At 39.1% G+C, this 15,474-nt stretch overlaps 1 protein-coding gene across 2 annotated transcripts; it reads left to right on the top strand.

The window, feature by feature from the left end:
* Positions 1–13,609, top strand: il13ra2 (interleukin 13 receptor, alpha 2). Of its 2 annotated transcripts, none has more exons than XM_073480114.1 (10): positions 1–127; positions 585–682; positions 1,761–1,912; positions 2,674–2,830; positions 2,929–3,049; positions 4,776–4,960; positions 5,122–5,276; positions 7,590–7,743; positions 12,111–12,228; positions 12,332–13,609. In XM_073480114.1, exons 1-10 carry the CDS (start codon positions 3–5, stop codon positions 12,417–12,419), a joined length of 1,353 nt encoding a protein of 450 aa, XP_073336215.1. In that variant the 5' UTR covers positions 1–2; the 3' UTR covers positions 12,420–13,609. The 2 variants fall into 2 exon arrangements, with proteins under 2 accessions (XP_073336215.1, XP_073336216.1); XM_073480115.1 differs by lacking the exons at positions 12,111–12,228; positions 12,332–13,609 and adding exons at positions 8,132–8,208; positions 8,570–9,729.
* Positions 13,610–15,474: the final 1,865 nt, after the last annotated feature.

Here is a 15,474-nt window from a genome sequence, read left to right on the forward strand (position 1 = left end):
CAATGCAGACGCGGGATCTCACTGCGGTGAGGCTCTCTCATGAGCAGCATAAATTGGTCAGTCCACCCACGCTGTGTCAGTCTCACACGCTCAGCCTGCGCAGGGAACAACGCTCTCACACCCTCATGTAAGTACCAGGCTCTTGATTCAGACATCATTCAGTCATGTGGCGACATTTCCTCGACTGTTGTGTATTTATTTGGTTTCATGGGGATATGGATATTTATTTTTGTTTCCTTAAAAAGGTGAGTATTTGTGTTTGATTCGGCTTTTTAATCCTGATTTCTTTTTTTTTCTTCAGAGATTTCAATTTAAATTCATATTTATTGTGATTGTTATCTACCTAAGATCTCCCACTTTGTGGGGATTTTGGTTCTTTTTGTAAAAAGAAAAGAAAAATCGTTCAGTGAAATCTTAACTACCATGTCATCTGTAAAAACAAAATATATACAGTATATTTATTTATATTATGTGTGTTTTTGAAACAATAAGGCCGTTATTATCCTGTTAAATTCATCTTATTTTATTTTGCCCGATTTTAAAATCTTTTTTAATTCAGTTTGTGGTTGTCGGTGTGTACACAGGCTGCTGATGGCGGGTAAATGCTGGCTGACTCATCAAGCTGCACTGATGCTGCTCCTAATGCACTGGAGGGAGAGCTTGCTTTGCAATGGGTTTACAGGTTGGTCCACAATTGTTTATGTCAATCATTAACTTTTCAGTCGCATACTAATTTTAAGCGCAGATAAATCGCTCACGCGCCGTGGAAACCTGTCAAAAGGAGATAAGATTGATGAATGTTGTACAATGAATAAATCGTTCAGAGACAGGCGATGGTTGCCGGCATGGGTGCGACTTCGCGCAAACCTTTCCATGGAATGAGATCTAATGAATGCGCACGCAATAATCTGCAACAGGCAGTGATTAGATTATTTTTCAAGACATTCATGCTGCAATGGATCGTTTCACGGTGTGCTGTTTGTCACCTGGTGAGAGTGTGGGAGCCATGGTGTGGACAGAGGGGCTCAGTGAAAAGATAAAAGATTTCTTAGACAATCTTGAACGCCTGATTTTAGGCAAATCTAGTGTATAACGCACAATATTGACCAACATAAGTAACAAAACACCATGCAGAATTTACTTTTTTTAAGTTAGTGAAACAAACTTCCGAAGAGTTCATGAATCACATTCAACCGAGGAGATTTAAATAATAGAAAAGTAAAGCAGCAAACATTTTTTGAACCAAAACAGCGTGATGTCCAAGAGGAAAATAGATGTAAATGACTTAACTTAAGCAAGAAGCTCTGTACTGTAAGTCATTATATTATTGTGTTCAAAAATCTGTTAAATAAGACGCACAGAACTTTAAGTTTTTTCAATGTACATACTGATCTTACAGTATATCCTGATAAGACCTATTATTTAATGAATAATAACACTCTTCCTGCACATGTTGTAGGTTGTTGCTTAGCCTCAGTTTATAGTGTATTGTACACACTTTGATAAAATGTATATGATATTGTCATAATTTCAAACTAGACTCAGCAGCAAAGTGTTCTCTTTCATTAATTAACATTTCTTGGTGCAAACTGTTTTCCAAATGATTTTTTAACAAATAATGCTTTTATAAAAGTGAAGGGGACAAAAAAGTGGCCCCAGTGTAAATGGCACCCATGTGTGGGTTTCTAAACAAAGACCGAACACTAACAATCACACTCAAATGCACACAGTCTGTAAATACATATCCTTTTCACTTACAGTGGATCCTCCTGTGGACATCGTGATATCAGACCCTGGTCATCTTGGATATCTTGACATTACATGGAGCCTCCCAACCAGTCTCATTAACAAGACAGAGTGCCCCAAACTGTATCAGCTGGAGTACTTTGACACATACAGGAACAGCTGGAGTGTAAGTGCAAACCTTTTAATTCTGTCCTTGCAAACTCGTCTAACTCTAACTAAGATTTTTTTCACCTGATCAGCTATCCAAATGAGACGATGAATGGAGGCATTGTTATGTCATTATTGCAACATAATCTCACAGGATCAAAACATAGAAATATCTCAAATTATGCTCATTTTCAGTACTGCAGCACTTCCGTCATTGCAGCATGATACGTTTTACCAAGAATGGACTAACCGTAAAATTCCCAGGTCTTCATTGTGACTGCCTGTATGTGGTTAAATGAACAGGATTATGACAATAATTTAGACATGGAAATGTTCCTGACGGATACTGGTATCTTGGGCAACAATGAGTCATGTTATGATGACAAAGACAGATGACCATATCTCACCCTTTGACGATGAGTGTGACTGCCGCTATGTTGAGTCTAGACTACCTTGACAATGCATAAATCTCTTTCTTTCACAATCTCATACAGTCCAACAGGTTTTTACTGAGAATTAATATCATTTTTTTCACAGCCCTGCCCTGTCTCAGTGGCATGTGTTTACAATGGGGCATTTAGCATTGGCAGGGTAACAGTTTCTCAAAAGATACTCAAAACCTCCAGGGCATGAACTTTTTTAACAGCTGAGGTATTTTGTTTCAGACAGGACCGACTGACAACAATGTTCCGTTTCAAGCATTTCCAGGGAAGCACGGTATCAGTTTTCCCACACCTCCCATATAAATAATCTTAACAGTGTTGTATTTCTGATCGGCAGGCTGTCAGGACACCTCGGAGGAAATACAGCGCCCAGTTCGATCTGATGAAAGATGTTAGAGTGAGAGTGTACACCTTGCTGAATGGACCCTGCACCAACGGCACTTTGATCAAGAGCACTAACTACACTGAACTGGTCCAGAAACCTCCCAGCACAGGTCAGTCTGAAAGCTTTTATCGATGACAGAGAAAACATCAAAATTAGACAAATTTATGATTTAACATTGATTGGCTTTATTCATCTTTCTACTTAAAGGTGTTGCGGGCACAGCAGTCCAGGATTTTGTCTGTGTGTACCATAACATGAAGTACATGGAGTGTACTTGGGGAAGGAGCCCAAAGACGCCAGCCAACTCACAGCACAATCTATATTTCTGGTATGTCACATCCCATCAACGATTATAGCCATGCCAGTCAGTTAGACACATCGGCTGTTTAAAATAAGGATGAAGCCAATGCATGTTTACAAGTGCGTAAACATGCACTCCTTCTAAAGGCCAGCAGGGGGCGACTCCACTGGTTTCAAAAAGAAGTCAGATTGTATGTAAGCTTGTGAGAAAATGACCTGACTTGTCACTTGAAAAAGCCAAGATGGCAACGATATACAAAACTTGAAACACCACAAGCCAATGAGTGACGCCACAGTAGGTTTACACTTGTTTAGACCACCACTTTGGTCCAGAACAAAATATCTAATGGTTGGATTCCCTTGAATTTTGGTACAGACGTTCATTGTTTCACGGAAGATAAATCCTAACCACTTTGATGATCCCCTCTCGATGTATCTCGATGCATCTCAGTGTATGGCATCCTCACTGATCTATATAACTGCACGTGGCTACTTTTTCATCATTTAAATTCCCCTTTTATGAGAAAGTCCTTCCAATAATCAGACTACAGCAGTCTACAAAATAAAAGCTGCATGTTTTCAATATATAAACATTACACAAACAAAACATGTATCCATCTGCAGTGCCTTGCTGTTATTATTAATGGCTGCAGACATTAGCTTCAGGTTTAAATGCCTAACATGAGTATTAATTGTTGTGAGGCAGAGGTCACGCTCAGCATGGGTCTCATCCAGTTCGTGCTTCCCAGCAAGTTCATAAGGTTCGACATGTCCCCCGAGATGTCCGTTGAAAAAAATACTTTTTTTAAATCACTCTCAGATGATCTCTGCCTCCCTCCAACATGCCTCCTACATAATTAATGTTAGCCAAATGTCCACCCACAATTCAAAGCATGGGAGCAACGTCGCAACGTAACTTCATTGTCCATGCATCAATGCAGAAACTTCCACGTCCGCATCGCGATGCATTATATAATCGAGAAATGTCCACACCTCTAATATTCAAGATCCAGCATCTTGCACACCGAGCAGGTTGAAATGTTTAGAATCACCTCAGGACATATTTTGGTGGAAAGCTCTCACAAAGACAAACTTTTTCCCTCCTTTTAAAGGAAACGGCATGCAGTTGGCACCTAAAAGTCTGTGAGAAAGCTTACGAAAGCTTCATGCCAAAATGCATGAGTGGCTCTTTGTTGTGGGGAATCAAGCAAACTACAACACATGGCCAACCTTTAAAGGCGAGGCTAGTGACGAGGCATTTAGGGAGTAGAGTTTTATGTGGGAGAGAGGAGCTTCTGTTGGTGCGTGCATCGACCTTTTTAACTTTCAAGACCTTTTACATGTACAAGAGCCCTTAAAAGCACTGAAGGAAAGGAAAAAAACAAAAAAGCATAATAGGTCTTGTTTAATGGTCATCTTGCAATTAGCTAAACGTGCACAGAGAGAAATCAGCGTCAATGAATGAGACAAGCAAATGTAAACAGAGTGTTGGAAATATCGATCAGCGATCCATTAGCCTCATGTAACCCCCTAAAGAATTGTATTTACAGTGTGTCGAAATCCACTTCATTATCATCAGGAGCAACATTGTCTCAATTATGCTGAAAATTGCAGATGATCTTGAATAACTGTTTAATAAGTGTTGTTGAAGTTTTATGCGACTGAGTACCTCAAATCAATGGCCACCGACCCTTGAAGAATTAAGGTGATGGTGACCTTATGATCTCAACAAAGCTGGTCTGTCTCTTCCACAGGTACAATGAACTGGGAAAGGCGGAGGAATGTCCGAAATACCTCATATCGAGCGGAGTCAGGAGCGGCTGCAACTTCACAGGGACAAATCTCCCCGTTTTCACTGACATCAACTTCTGTGTCAATGGCTCCTCTCCTGAAGGCCCCCTTAAACCAGCATTCATCTCCCTGCAAATCCAAGACCACGGTACATGCACGTTCTGATAGCAGCAGTAAAGACATAACATTCAGACTTAGTCAGGGCAAAGTGATTATTGTCCCAATGTTTTGAGCCTGCGTTAACTGATTTTCTCTCAGCTTCGAGTCACAGTCTGTAATCTGCTCTTCTGTGTTTTTATGTTCATGCAGTGAAGCCTGATCCCACGGAGAAGCTGTATCTACAAACAGGCCCTGACACGCAGCTTGAAGTACGCTGGGACCTTCCCTTTGGCAGGGTTCCTGGACACTGCCTTGAATGGGAGGTCGAACACAATCAAGAGGGACAGGATGGAAAAATTGCATCGGTATGGATTATCTACAGACGTTTATTGTTGGCAATCTCTAAGGCACTGATGCAATAGTGATGAAAGCATTGCAGAGCCACCTGCTGAAAACAGGATTAGTCATATAAGCATACAAGGAAAAGTAAAATAATAAGCTACTGAGCTTAAAAACTTCAATCAAAAAGAGCACCTTCTGTAGACATCAAGTCAGTTTTATTTATACCGCCCCAAATCACAATCACATTGCCTCAGTGGGCTTAACAATCTGTAAACGACATCCTCTGTCCTTAAACCCTCGATTTGAGTGAGATGGAAGAAACCTCATTCAGAGCCACAGAGGAGGGAAGGGGAAAGGAGGGAACAGACATTCAACCGATGTTGCGTTTACAGAACAGGACAACAAAATCACATTTTCATTGAGAGAATGTCTGATACAAGTAAATAATATTAAATATATGTGAAGAGTGTGGATCCAGGAGTGTGGACACACGTACACCTTATATTCAAGAAAGTTCCCAGTTTATCTGGAATAAATTGATCTATTGATTCACTAACCTGCGGCAACCAAGCTTTAAGTGATTCATCATGACACCACTTACCAAAGCGAGTGAATTACAGTAACACATATACTATGTGTCAAGAACAAACCTATAACTGTCAGTTGATAATTGCAGCTTTTTAGGGTGCAGAACACTGTTGGCATTTTGACGATCTTGGCAAGGCAGAATACTCGATTCCAAGTTATGTGAATCAGACACATCCGATTCAACAGACGTAAAAAAAATACATTAAAAAGCAATAATAAAATTCTAGGCATGATTTGTCTTGTGAAGACCGCAACACCTACACAAAAGAGAAGAAGCATTAAAATGTCTCAGCGCCACCTTCATTACAGAAGTGATTACAAAACTGAAGTGATTACAAAACTGAGACATGCAAACATTTTTGGCACTAAATGAGCCTCTAATATACTCTTACATGCAAATTTCCACTGCAGTTTTAGACATGCCTTTTTAAAGTTGTATAAAGTTATGAGACTTTTTAATAACATGCTTGATAAACTACATCACCAAGCTAAAACATTTAAATTTGGAGTTGGTAAGACTCCAATGCGCTGAACACACTGACTGCCTGCGTGAACAGCGCATTTGCATGTCGGAAATTCTGGCATCCATGTTAACAGGTCAGGGCAGACACACAGCCGGCGTGATTAGTGCGGCTCAAGTGTGTCAAGCGAGGCTGTAGCGGCACGTCATTTATTTATTTCAAGGCAAGAGAGACATGATAGGAAAGACACAAAAAAGGCATTAAAAAAAGACAGTGTAAAATTCATTAAGCGTCGTTTAGCGATTCAGTTTCTGGCCAAATTTTTACCGCAACACGGATACAGTTCTCAGCAAAAATAGACCTGAAAATAACCTCATATGTCAAAATCGTCACCATATCACGTTTCACTGCAGTTTTAATGCCTGTATCTGTAGAATATAACAGGTGGAAGGCAGTTTTTTTCCAGGAGCTGCGCTGCCTGCCGTGTTTACGTACATGCGTGTGAGCCACAGCAGTTCAGCAATGTAGCCACGACGCACCGAACGAGCAGGCAGTGTGGTCCAAGCGTAAACCAGTAAAAGCAAACACCCTTCCAAAACACATGAACACGCACTGTCTGACTTCACCAACTGCCTTGTCGCTACATTGAACACGTTCTCTTAGCTTTTTAGACTAATAAATAGATTAACAAACACCTCAGTTAAATGCCGAAATGCCACAATCGTATTCACACAAGCAAAAAAGCTCTCACAAAACATACCTCAGTCCTAACAGGCTACCCAGCGTGACAGTTACTCTGGGTGTGTGCTTTATGCCAACCTGAGCAGCAGAAGGAGGCAGCTGTTGCCACCGCAGCTCTGTTCGGCTCAGGGGCTGTGTGCTTTGGGCTAACGTTAGCCGTTACAAGAGTAACTCTTGTATTGGGCTCAGCGGCTGTGTGCTTTGTGGTATTCGGCTAGCGGCTGAACGACAGTCTGTCACTCATTTTTTGGGTCATGGGCTGTGTGCTTGGTGCTACTGTGTTATCAAGCTGCCGAAGAGCATGCTCAGTGGTTGTGTACTGTGAGCGAAGCGCATCGTTGTCATTGCTAACTGCCATTTTGTGCCTCTAGCTCGCTAATAGCTTCAGCAATACATCTGCCTATCCCTGTGGAAGACTGTGGTCATACAAATGCATCACTAGATTTACTAATACTTACACAAAAATGTTGATTCATGCAGCTTTAAGCTAGTTTAGGCTTCAGGCTATAAGCTGACTTTAATTTCTTCACTCATTTTTGTTGACAGGAGCTGATTTCACCCAAACGAGACGAGACGAGCCTAACTCTGACCACCATCAATGACAAAATAAGACACTGCTTCAGGGTTCGGTCCCAATTGAACAAGTATTGTGCAGAAAAAAGCCTTTGGAGTGATTGGAGTCGTCCGACATGCCACCCAGGTAATGATGTTTCAATTTATGACAAAAATACAATGTTTTTCTAGCTTATATTTGAGTATATAAATCTAATTTCTAGGGTAAAATCAGTTCACCAGTGTGACAAACAAGCTTTTATTATGGAAAACTTAAAAGACATTATGAATGCTCCATCAATCGTCAGTACTCTCCCAGTCACTGTCCCGTTAGATTTTTCCCTCAATCACTAAATCGTTTTGTTGCACGTATTGATGTGTCACAGACAAATGTGTAAGTCTGTTTGGGTGTTTCATTTGGGTTTAAATTCCTGAAAGATTTGAGTTATATCCACATTCTTGAGGGATCTTTTAAAAGTGTTTTAGTTTTTTCAATGAATAAAAACTAAGTTGTAAAGCAACTTTTTTGTTTAAAGCCACATCAGCAAGTCCTCGTGAGTCACATTAACTTTGTGGATTCCCAGCTGGAAGGCCCTCATGTCGTCATTAGATGGTAAGTTTAAATTTTTATTATTTATTATTATCACTGTTTTATTTTAATTAGATTCTTATTAGTGCCACGGTTCATCCTTCCCTGTGTTCTCAATCAACTTCAACACTTTATTTTGCTCCATATCATTTTCAGAGCTAAACAGGATTTTGTATTTTTCTTTTTAAATAAAAGAAAACATATCTATAAGAACTATAAAAGACACATATCCACTGACATTTTGTGATACTGACAGTCATTCTAATGTGTTCATTTTTGTTTAAAAATCAGACAGCATTGAAGCATAGTCCTTTTATGAAAACAAACAACAAACAAAAGTCATCATTTGTGCCATCTTTCTAATGTGTCCTCTTTTGTTTTACAGCCACAGATGTTTCCTTGCATTGGTCTTTTGGAGGGCAGGATGAAAGGTCATCTTCCATTTAGGTTTCAGAGGTGTAACGGCAACATCCTGAACAAAAACTAAAAGTTCATTTTTTGAGCTGTCAAGTTATACTTGACTTTATTTTGTACCTCTTTAAAAAAAGGCATTAAAACCAGTTAAGCACCTTAAATGGTGTCCAGCATTATCTTAAGCACCTGTCTTGTAGACGGACTATCAATGTAAATCTATATTTATTATTGCACTTCATGTTTATTGTTGCATTACATTTTTTTTTTAACTTAGATTGCTATTTTTGTTTTTTTCACTGAAGATTGCCTGAAATGTACACAGATGTTAAGCATAATTGGCGCTAATGAGAAGGATGTAACCTTTCTTCAACCATTAAGGTTCAACTTTGAAAGTTTAGGTTATAAATGTCTATGAGTGGCCTGCACTAAAGGTACACTTACTGAAGTTATTTCACCTTGACACACAAGTCATACCTCTGTGTGTTTACACTATTGACTTGTGAGTACACCTTTGTGGTAATGAGTGGGACGTAACGCAATTCAAGATTTGCAAGAAAAAATGTCAGTGTTTCTTTTCTCCTTTGCCTCATGAGACATTGTATATAAAGGGGCATTTTTGACATGAGGTACATAACTGTACTTTTGACAGCACTGAGCTGACCATAATGATGTAACTTGTTTAGCTTTATGACTGCTAGTTGTTTTCTTGGGTTCTTATATGATGAAGCTGCCAGCTGTATTCTGCTATGTGCACTGTACTTTAATGTTATTTGAGGGCATTGGCGTATACACATTGCACAGAGTAGAAGAAAGGGGGTTCAATACGAGTCCAGTCAGTCATTTTTGCCACCAGAAGGTAAATGTGGCTGTTGGACACAGACTGCCTACTTCACCACCTTCTGTTGAAACTGACCTCAGACAAGTCCTCATCCTTTTCTATGTCCACCAATAATAAGATAACGTATTCTTTTGCTGTTTGTTTGAGTGTTTTCTGGTTGATCACTTGCCACATCTCTTGCCAGTTTATTCAGACTTCTCTTCTTGTTAAAATTCAAATAATCCCTAGTTTCAGGTTGAAACTATCATTCTACTTTGAGCATCATGATGTATTCATAAAATAAAAGTTCTGATCAAACTGTGCTGGTGTGAGTTTCCTTCATTGCACTGCAGATGGTTGATAATGGTGTCCCACAAGGGTCAATTTTAGGCCTCCTGTTGTTAGCTCTATTGTCAGTCACAGTCTTCTATTGGCGCCCTTCAGACCTTTTAAATTAATTTAAAACGTGGAAATCCAATCATACAGTAGAGCATTATAAATACTTAGGAATTTGGTTAAGAGCTCATATCCAACACATCACTAAAACACTAAAAATAGAAATTGGAGTAGAACAAAGCTTGTTTCTCTTTTCAGTGAGAACAATAACTACAGTGTACAATCCCCTATACTAGCTAAAGTGGATTATGGAGATATCTCGTATGTTTTTGGAGCTGCCACTGCCCATAAACCACTGAAAGCCATTTACCAGACTATTTGATTCGATATACTCAAGAAAACTTTTGCTATTTTTCTGTACACTGTACAGCAGTGGCCAAAAGTTTTGAGAATGACACAAATATTAATTTTCACAAAGTCTGCTGCCTCGTTTTTATGATGGCAATTTGCACATACTCCAGAATGTTATGAAGAGTGATCAGATGAATTTCAAATAATTGCAAAGTCCCTCTTTGACATTAAAATGAACTTAATCCCCCCAAAAAACATTTCCACTGCATTTCACTCCTGCCACAAAAGGACCAGCTGACATCATGTCAGTGATTCTCTCGTTAACACAGGTGAGAGTGTTGACGAGGACAAGGCTGGAGATCACTCTGTCATACTGATTGAGTTAGAATACGTGCAGTCATCATTGCTTTGCACAAAAAGGGCTTCACAGGCAAGGATATTGCTGCTAGTAAGATCGCACGTAAATCAAACATTTATCAGATCATCAAGAACTTCAAGGAGAGAGGTTCAATTGCTGTAAAGAAGGCTTCGGGGCGCCCCAAGAAAGTCCAGCAAGCGCCAGGACCGTCTCCTAAAGTTGATTTCAGCTGCAGGATCTGGGCACCACCAGTGCAGAGCTTGCTCAGGAATGGCAGCAGGCAGGTGTGAGTGCATCTGCACGCACAGTGAGGCGAAGACTTTTGGAGGATGGCCTGGTGTCAAGAAGGGCAGCAAAGAAGCCACTTCTCTCCAGGAAAAACATCAGGGACACACTGATATTCTGCAAAAGGTACAGGGATTGGACTGCTGAGGACTGGGGTAAAGTCATTTTCTCTGATGAATCCCCTTTCCGATTGTTTGGGGCATCCGGAAAAAAGCTTGTCCGGAGAAGAAAAGGTGAGCGCTACCATCAGTCCTGTGTCATGCCAACAGTAAAGCATCCTGAGTGGCTCGGGGAACAAAACATCGAAATTTTGGGTCCATGGCCAGGAAACTCCCCAGACCTTAATCCCATTGAGAACTTGTGGTCAATCCTCAAGAGGCGAGTGGACAAACAAAAACCCACATATTCTGACAAACTCCAAGCATTGATTATGCAGGAATGGGCTGCCATCAGTCAGGATGTGGCCCAGAAGCTGATTGACAGCATGCCAGGGCGAATTGCAGAGGTCTTGAAAAAGAAGGGTCAACACTGCAAATATTGACTCTTTGCATAAATTTAATGTAATTGTCAATAAAAGCCTTTCACACTTATGAAATGCTTGTACTTATACTTCAGTATACCATAGTAACATCTGACAAAAAGATCTAAAAACACTGAAGCAGCAAACTTTGTCAAAACCACTTGTGTCATTCTCAAAACTTTTGGCCACGGCTGTACACAGTTCGAAGTGAACAACCATGACATGAATCACAGCATAGGTCAACAAGTATAGCGTGCCAACTCTGAACTGGGGAAAACTGGTTAGAAACACTCATTCCTCTGAGAGCCATGATGGTTCTTCTCGCTGATGTTTTTAATTAGATATGTGAATCTTTTAAGTATGTATGTGTGTCTCTTATTACTGCTCTGTTTGACTGAGTTGTCTTGCTGTGTTGTTCTCAGCATCTTGATCTTAATGAGACTGAAACACGGAACTAAATAAAGCAATGCAAAAAATAAGATGTAATGTGTTTCAGGTGTCAGATGTTTGAGTTATGCAGTCTAGCACATTTAATTTGAAACATTTACAATGACGTTAAAGTTCTGACTCCAGCTTTAGTAATGTTTGGGTGTGTGCAACCGCAGTGGGTGAAGACTGTGCAACATTTAGCTCTATGTATGCAGAATACCCTTATTTTTTGGATACTGAAAAAGATCAGTGACAGGGGTTTGAAGTCCATTTTGAAAGTTTTAAAATTTGTAATACAGACTGCTGTAACACAGCGTCCAGATTACTTATGTGTCTATAAAATGTTCAAATCAGGACCTCCTGGTTTGTCTGGACTTTTTTTTTTAGACTTTTATGTGTTTTTGCTTTTGTGCTAGAAAAGAAAGAAGTCACACCTGACCCTGGATGGGACATGGTACCTGTCTATGTCTACATCGCTGTTGTCATCATCACCGTACTGGTGCTGACACTGTGTGTGGGAGCAATGCTGAAATTGTGAGTAAATCCATATAAACTGTACAGTATAGTGTGCACACACTAAGATATGATGAAATAAGAAGGAGTAAAGCTCACAAAGTTACCTGTGATTCCACTGTAGGAGGACATCCAAACAAGAGAAGAAGCCGGACTCTCTGCTCACCACCTTCTTTGCCCGAAATTCACTTCCGACAGCGGGGGAGGCCTGAGAAGATGAGAAAACCTGTGCCTGCACCCCTCTCAAAGAGCACCTCTTGACTGCTGCTCTCCTCCTCTCTCATTATTCAGGGGCTCAGATTTGAAAGTCACGCAATAAAGCTCAGTCATCAGCTGAGATTGTAACTACTGCTAACAAATCACTGAAGATATTACACATTAGGGTGAAGGTTCAGTATTATAATATTATTCCAACTTACGCTTGCCTTTTTAGTTTACATTTTTATACAAATGCTTGAATTTATATTAACTACTCCAAGTTGGAAACTGAATCACATGTTGTGTCTGATGTGTTGCCAGCTGACTGAGTACTTTGCAGATGTCGTGTTCAGGAGTCATTAAGGAGAATTTGTTTTTCATGTTTTATTATTTGCCACATCTCTTGCCAGTTGATTCCGTCCACTTGATATCGTGGGGGAATTAGACTTTTTATTGAATTCAGTTTAATGTTTTTGGTTATATTGTTTACTCTTTGCCTCGACTTTTGCCAGTCTCAACCCAGTAAACAGCGATAGTGAAATGGATTTTATTGCACACTTCAAACAAATGAAGTCTTTCATCGCTTACAGAATTTGTAATTGTTGTTTTTCTTAAAACAGATGAATACAGAAGAAATTAGAGGGTCAGCGGTTTTTAATGCCACGACTTCTTGCCAGTTTTGTCTTGAAGTGTTTGAATTAACAATCTGTAAATGTTGAAGCATTTTTGTTCAAAACATGCCAGAAAGTGTTACACCAAATGTAACCCACCCTCCCTTTGACTTTTGAACATTTTATTTCATGAAATGGTCATGATCATTACTTTTTTATGAGCTCTTCGCATCATAAAAAATGCTTTTTCTTTGTAATCAAACATAGCTGTCCGTTCCTAATGACTTTAGAAATAAACATTTTACAAGCAGCCAGAACAAGAACTAATATGCAGATAATGAATGTATCAACTGCAGCTTTTATGCTCTAATACAGGACTATTGTGAGCTTTGTGTGTGTTTATGGGGTCTGAAAGGTCAATTATATATTATGTTTTCTAGCCTAATAATGATCCTCATCAAAATAATATTTGGTTCTGCTACTTACAGTTATTTCTCAGTGAGAGTTACGGGATTTTGAACCATTACCTCCTTTTATATTTACTGTTATATTGACTTAAATTGAAATATTAAACAAGAATGTGTTTTACACAGGATACTGTTTGGTGTATGGTTTACGTCGCCTCTATATCTCTGACATTGGTTATGTTTTTTTTTATAAATTGTACAAAAATAACACACACACACCAGCTACAATAAAAGCACAGTTTTCTTTCCAAGTAGGAAACTTTTGGGTTTTTGTTATTAAGACACTGAATATCAATAGTGCTCATTTCTGTTTTATTTTGTGGCCTATTTCAAATAAAGCTCATTGTTGAGAAACCATGAACTGTAGTTTGCAATCACTTTACAGACAAACACTCAGGGCACTAGACAAAAAGGCATCAAGTTACCATACTGTAATGTCTTTTTACTATTACCTCCTAACCTTTCAAAGTTTTTTGCGTCTTGCTGACACTTGTTTAGTGAACAAAGTGATCAATGGTTATCAGTAAGCTACTGATTTTAAAGGAGACATATAATGCTCAATTTCAGGGTCACAATTTTATGTTGGGTTATTACTAGAATAGGTTTACATGCTTTAGTGCTCACAAACACATCAGTTTTCTCATACTGTCCACTGCAGCAGCACTGTCTTCCCCAGATACCCAGTCTGCTCTGATTGGTCAGCTCACACACACCTGAGCCAGCACTGCTCACCATGTCTCTGGTCGGCTCTGTCATGTTTACAGCTTCCAGTTAGCTTCACCTCTACTGTGAATATAGGCATACATTATGCAAATATGTAGTGTCATAAATCCCTTGAATAAGGTTTAATTTAAGATATTAAGTGACTACCATGATTGAATTAAAGTGTCCGCCTCAGCTAACAGTGTGTTATTGAGGGCAGAGGGGCAGACTGCACATCTGCAACCTATATTATCATAACTTGCTGAACGCTTTGCCTCATCAGAGCTGCAGAAGACAAAACAATCTAATGGAGACTTATCGTACTTGGCTTTCAACACCAACAATAAAGTTGGTATGGTCCAGTGAATTTAATAACTTGAGTGACCTAAGGGACCAATTAAATGTCTTTGATGTGACATGAGTAAACACATACGGATAATTCTCTTTTAGAAATGAAAATGGTTCACCATAAATGTGGAATTATTTATAGTATTCAGCCTCGTCTGCCATAGCTGAAAAACAAATTAAATTTATTCTTTTTATCGGTTGTACTTAATGAGTCATAATATATTTGTATAAACAGAACAATTATGATAAGCAGTGATGCATTTTACATATATTTCTGTAGTCGTCTTACTGCACTTTCAGACTGAAAATATTTTTACAACCTTTCCCATAAATCAACCTCAGCAGCCTCAAAGCCAGTCATGAGAGAACAATCTGTAACCAACATAATTGTATTTGTATTAATTTTTTTCTTTTATACAGCAGGGTAGTAGGTTTAGTCGATGTAGGCAGTGCACTTGCATTATTCTTGCAAATCTTGAATTATTGTCATGATTAAAAGCACTTATTGTAGGTTGCTTTGGATAAAATAAATAAATGTAATGTAATGTGTTCTCTCATTTCAAACAGTAAAGAAGCACATTTGTCTTTTGTTTTCAACATTCAACACCAGGTCAGATGTGAATATCCTGCTCAGCATTTGGGAAGAACCGGAGCTCATGAATTGGAAATAATGTTCATATGCAATAGCATTTTGAAATCTTGCTTCCAAGTAAACAAAAATAGCTTTTTAAGACCTTCTGTTATTAATATTAATGGTTACTTTTTTTTTGCCTCTGACAAACAGGATCCATTCCTTTGTATTGTGGCAGTGATGGCAGTAAAATGCCTACAAACCAGCCCCAACCTACATAAAGATATAAACAAAAAGTATGTATATCTACAGGGAATGCTAAATGTCAGCTACTTGGATAATTTTAGAAAAAGCCTCTTCAGGGGATAAG

The sequence above is a fragment of the Pagrus major genome, chromosome 13, assembly GCF_040436345.1.
Source record: "Pagrus major chromosome 13, Pma_NU_1.0".
Classification (NCBI taxonomy): Eukaryota; Metazoa; Chordata; class Actinopteri; order Spariformes; family Sparidae; genus Pagrus; species Pagrus major.

Bases quoted from the DNA above. Each gene is read 5' to 3' on its own strand.
- il13ra2 (XM_073480114.1), top strand. From the start codon at position 3: ATGCAGACGCGGGATCTCACTGCGGTGAGGCTCTCTCATGAGCAGCAT. The intron at 128-584 runs GTAAGTACCAGG...GTGTGTACACAG, and splicing joins CAACGCTCTCACACCCTCAT to GCTGCTGATGGCGGGTAAAT. The intron at 2,831-2,928 runs GTCAGTCTGAAA...TTCTACTTAAAG, and splicing joins CCAGAAACCTCCCAGCACAG to GTGTTGCGGGCACAGCAGTC.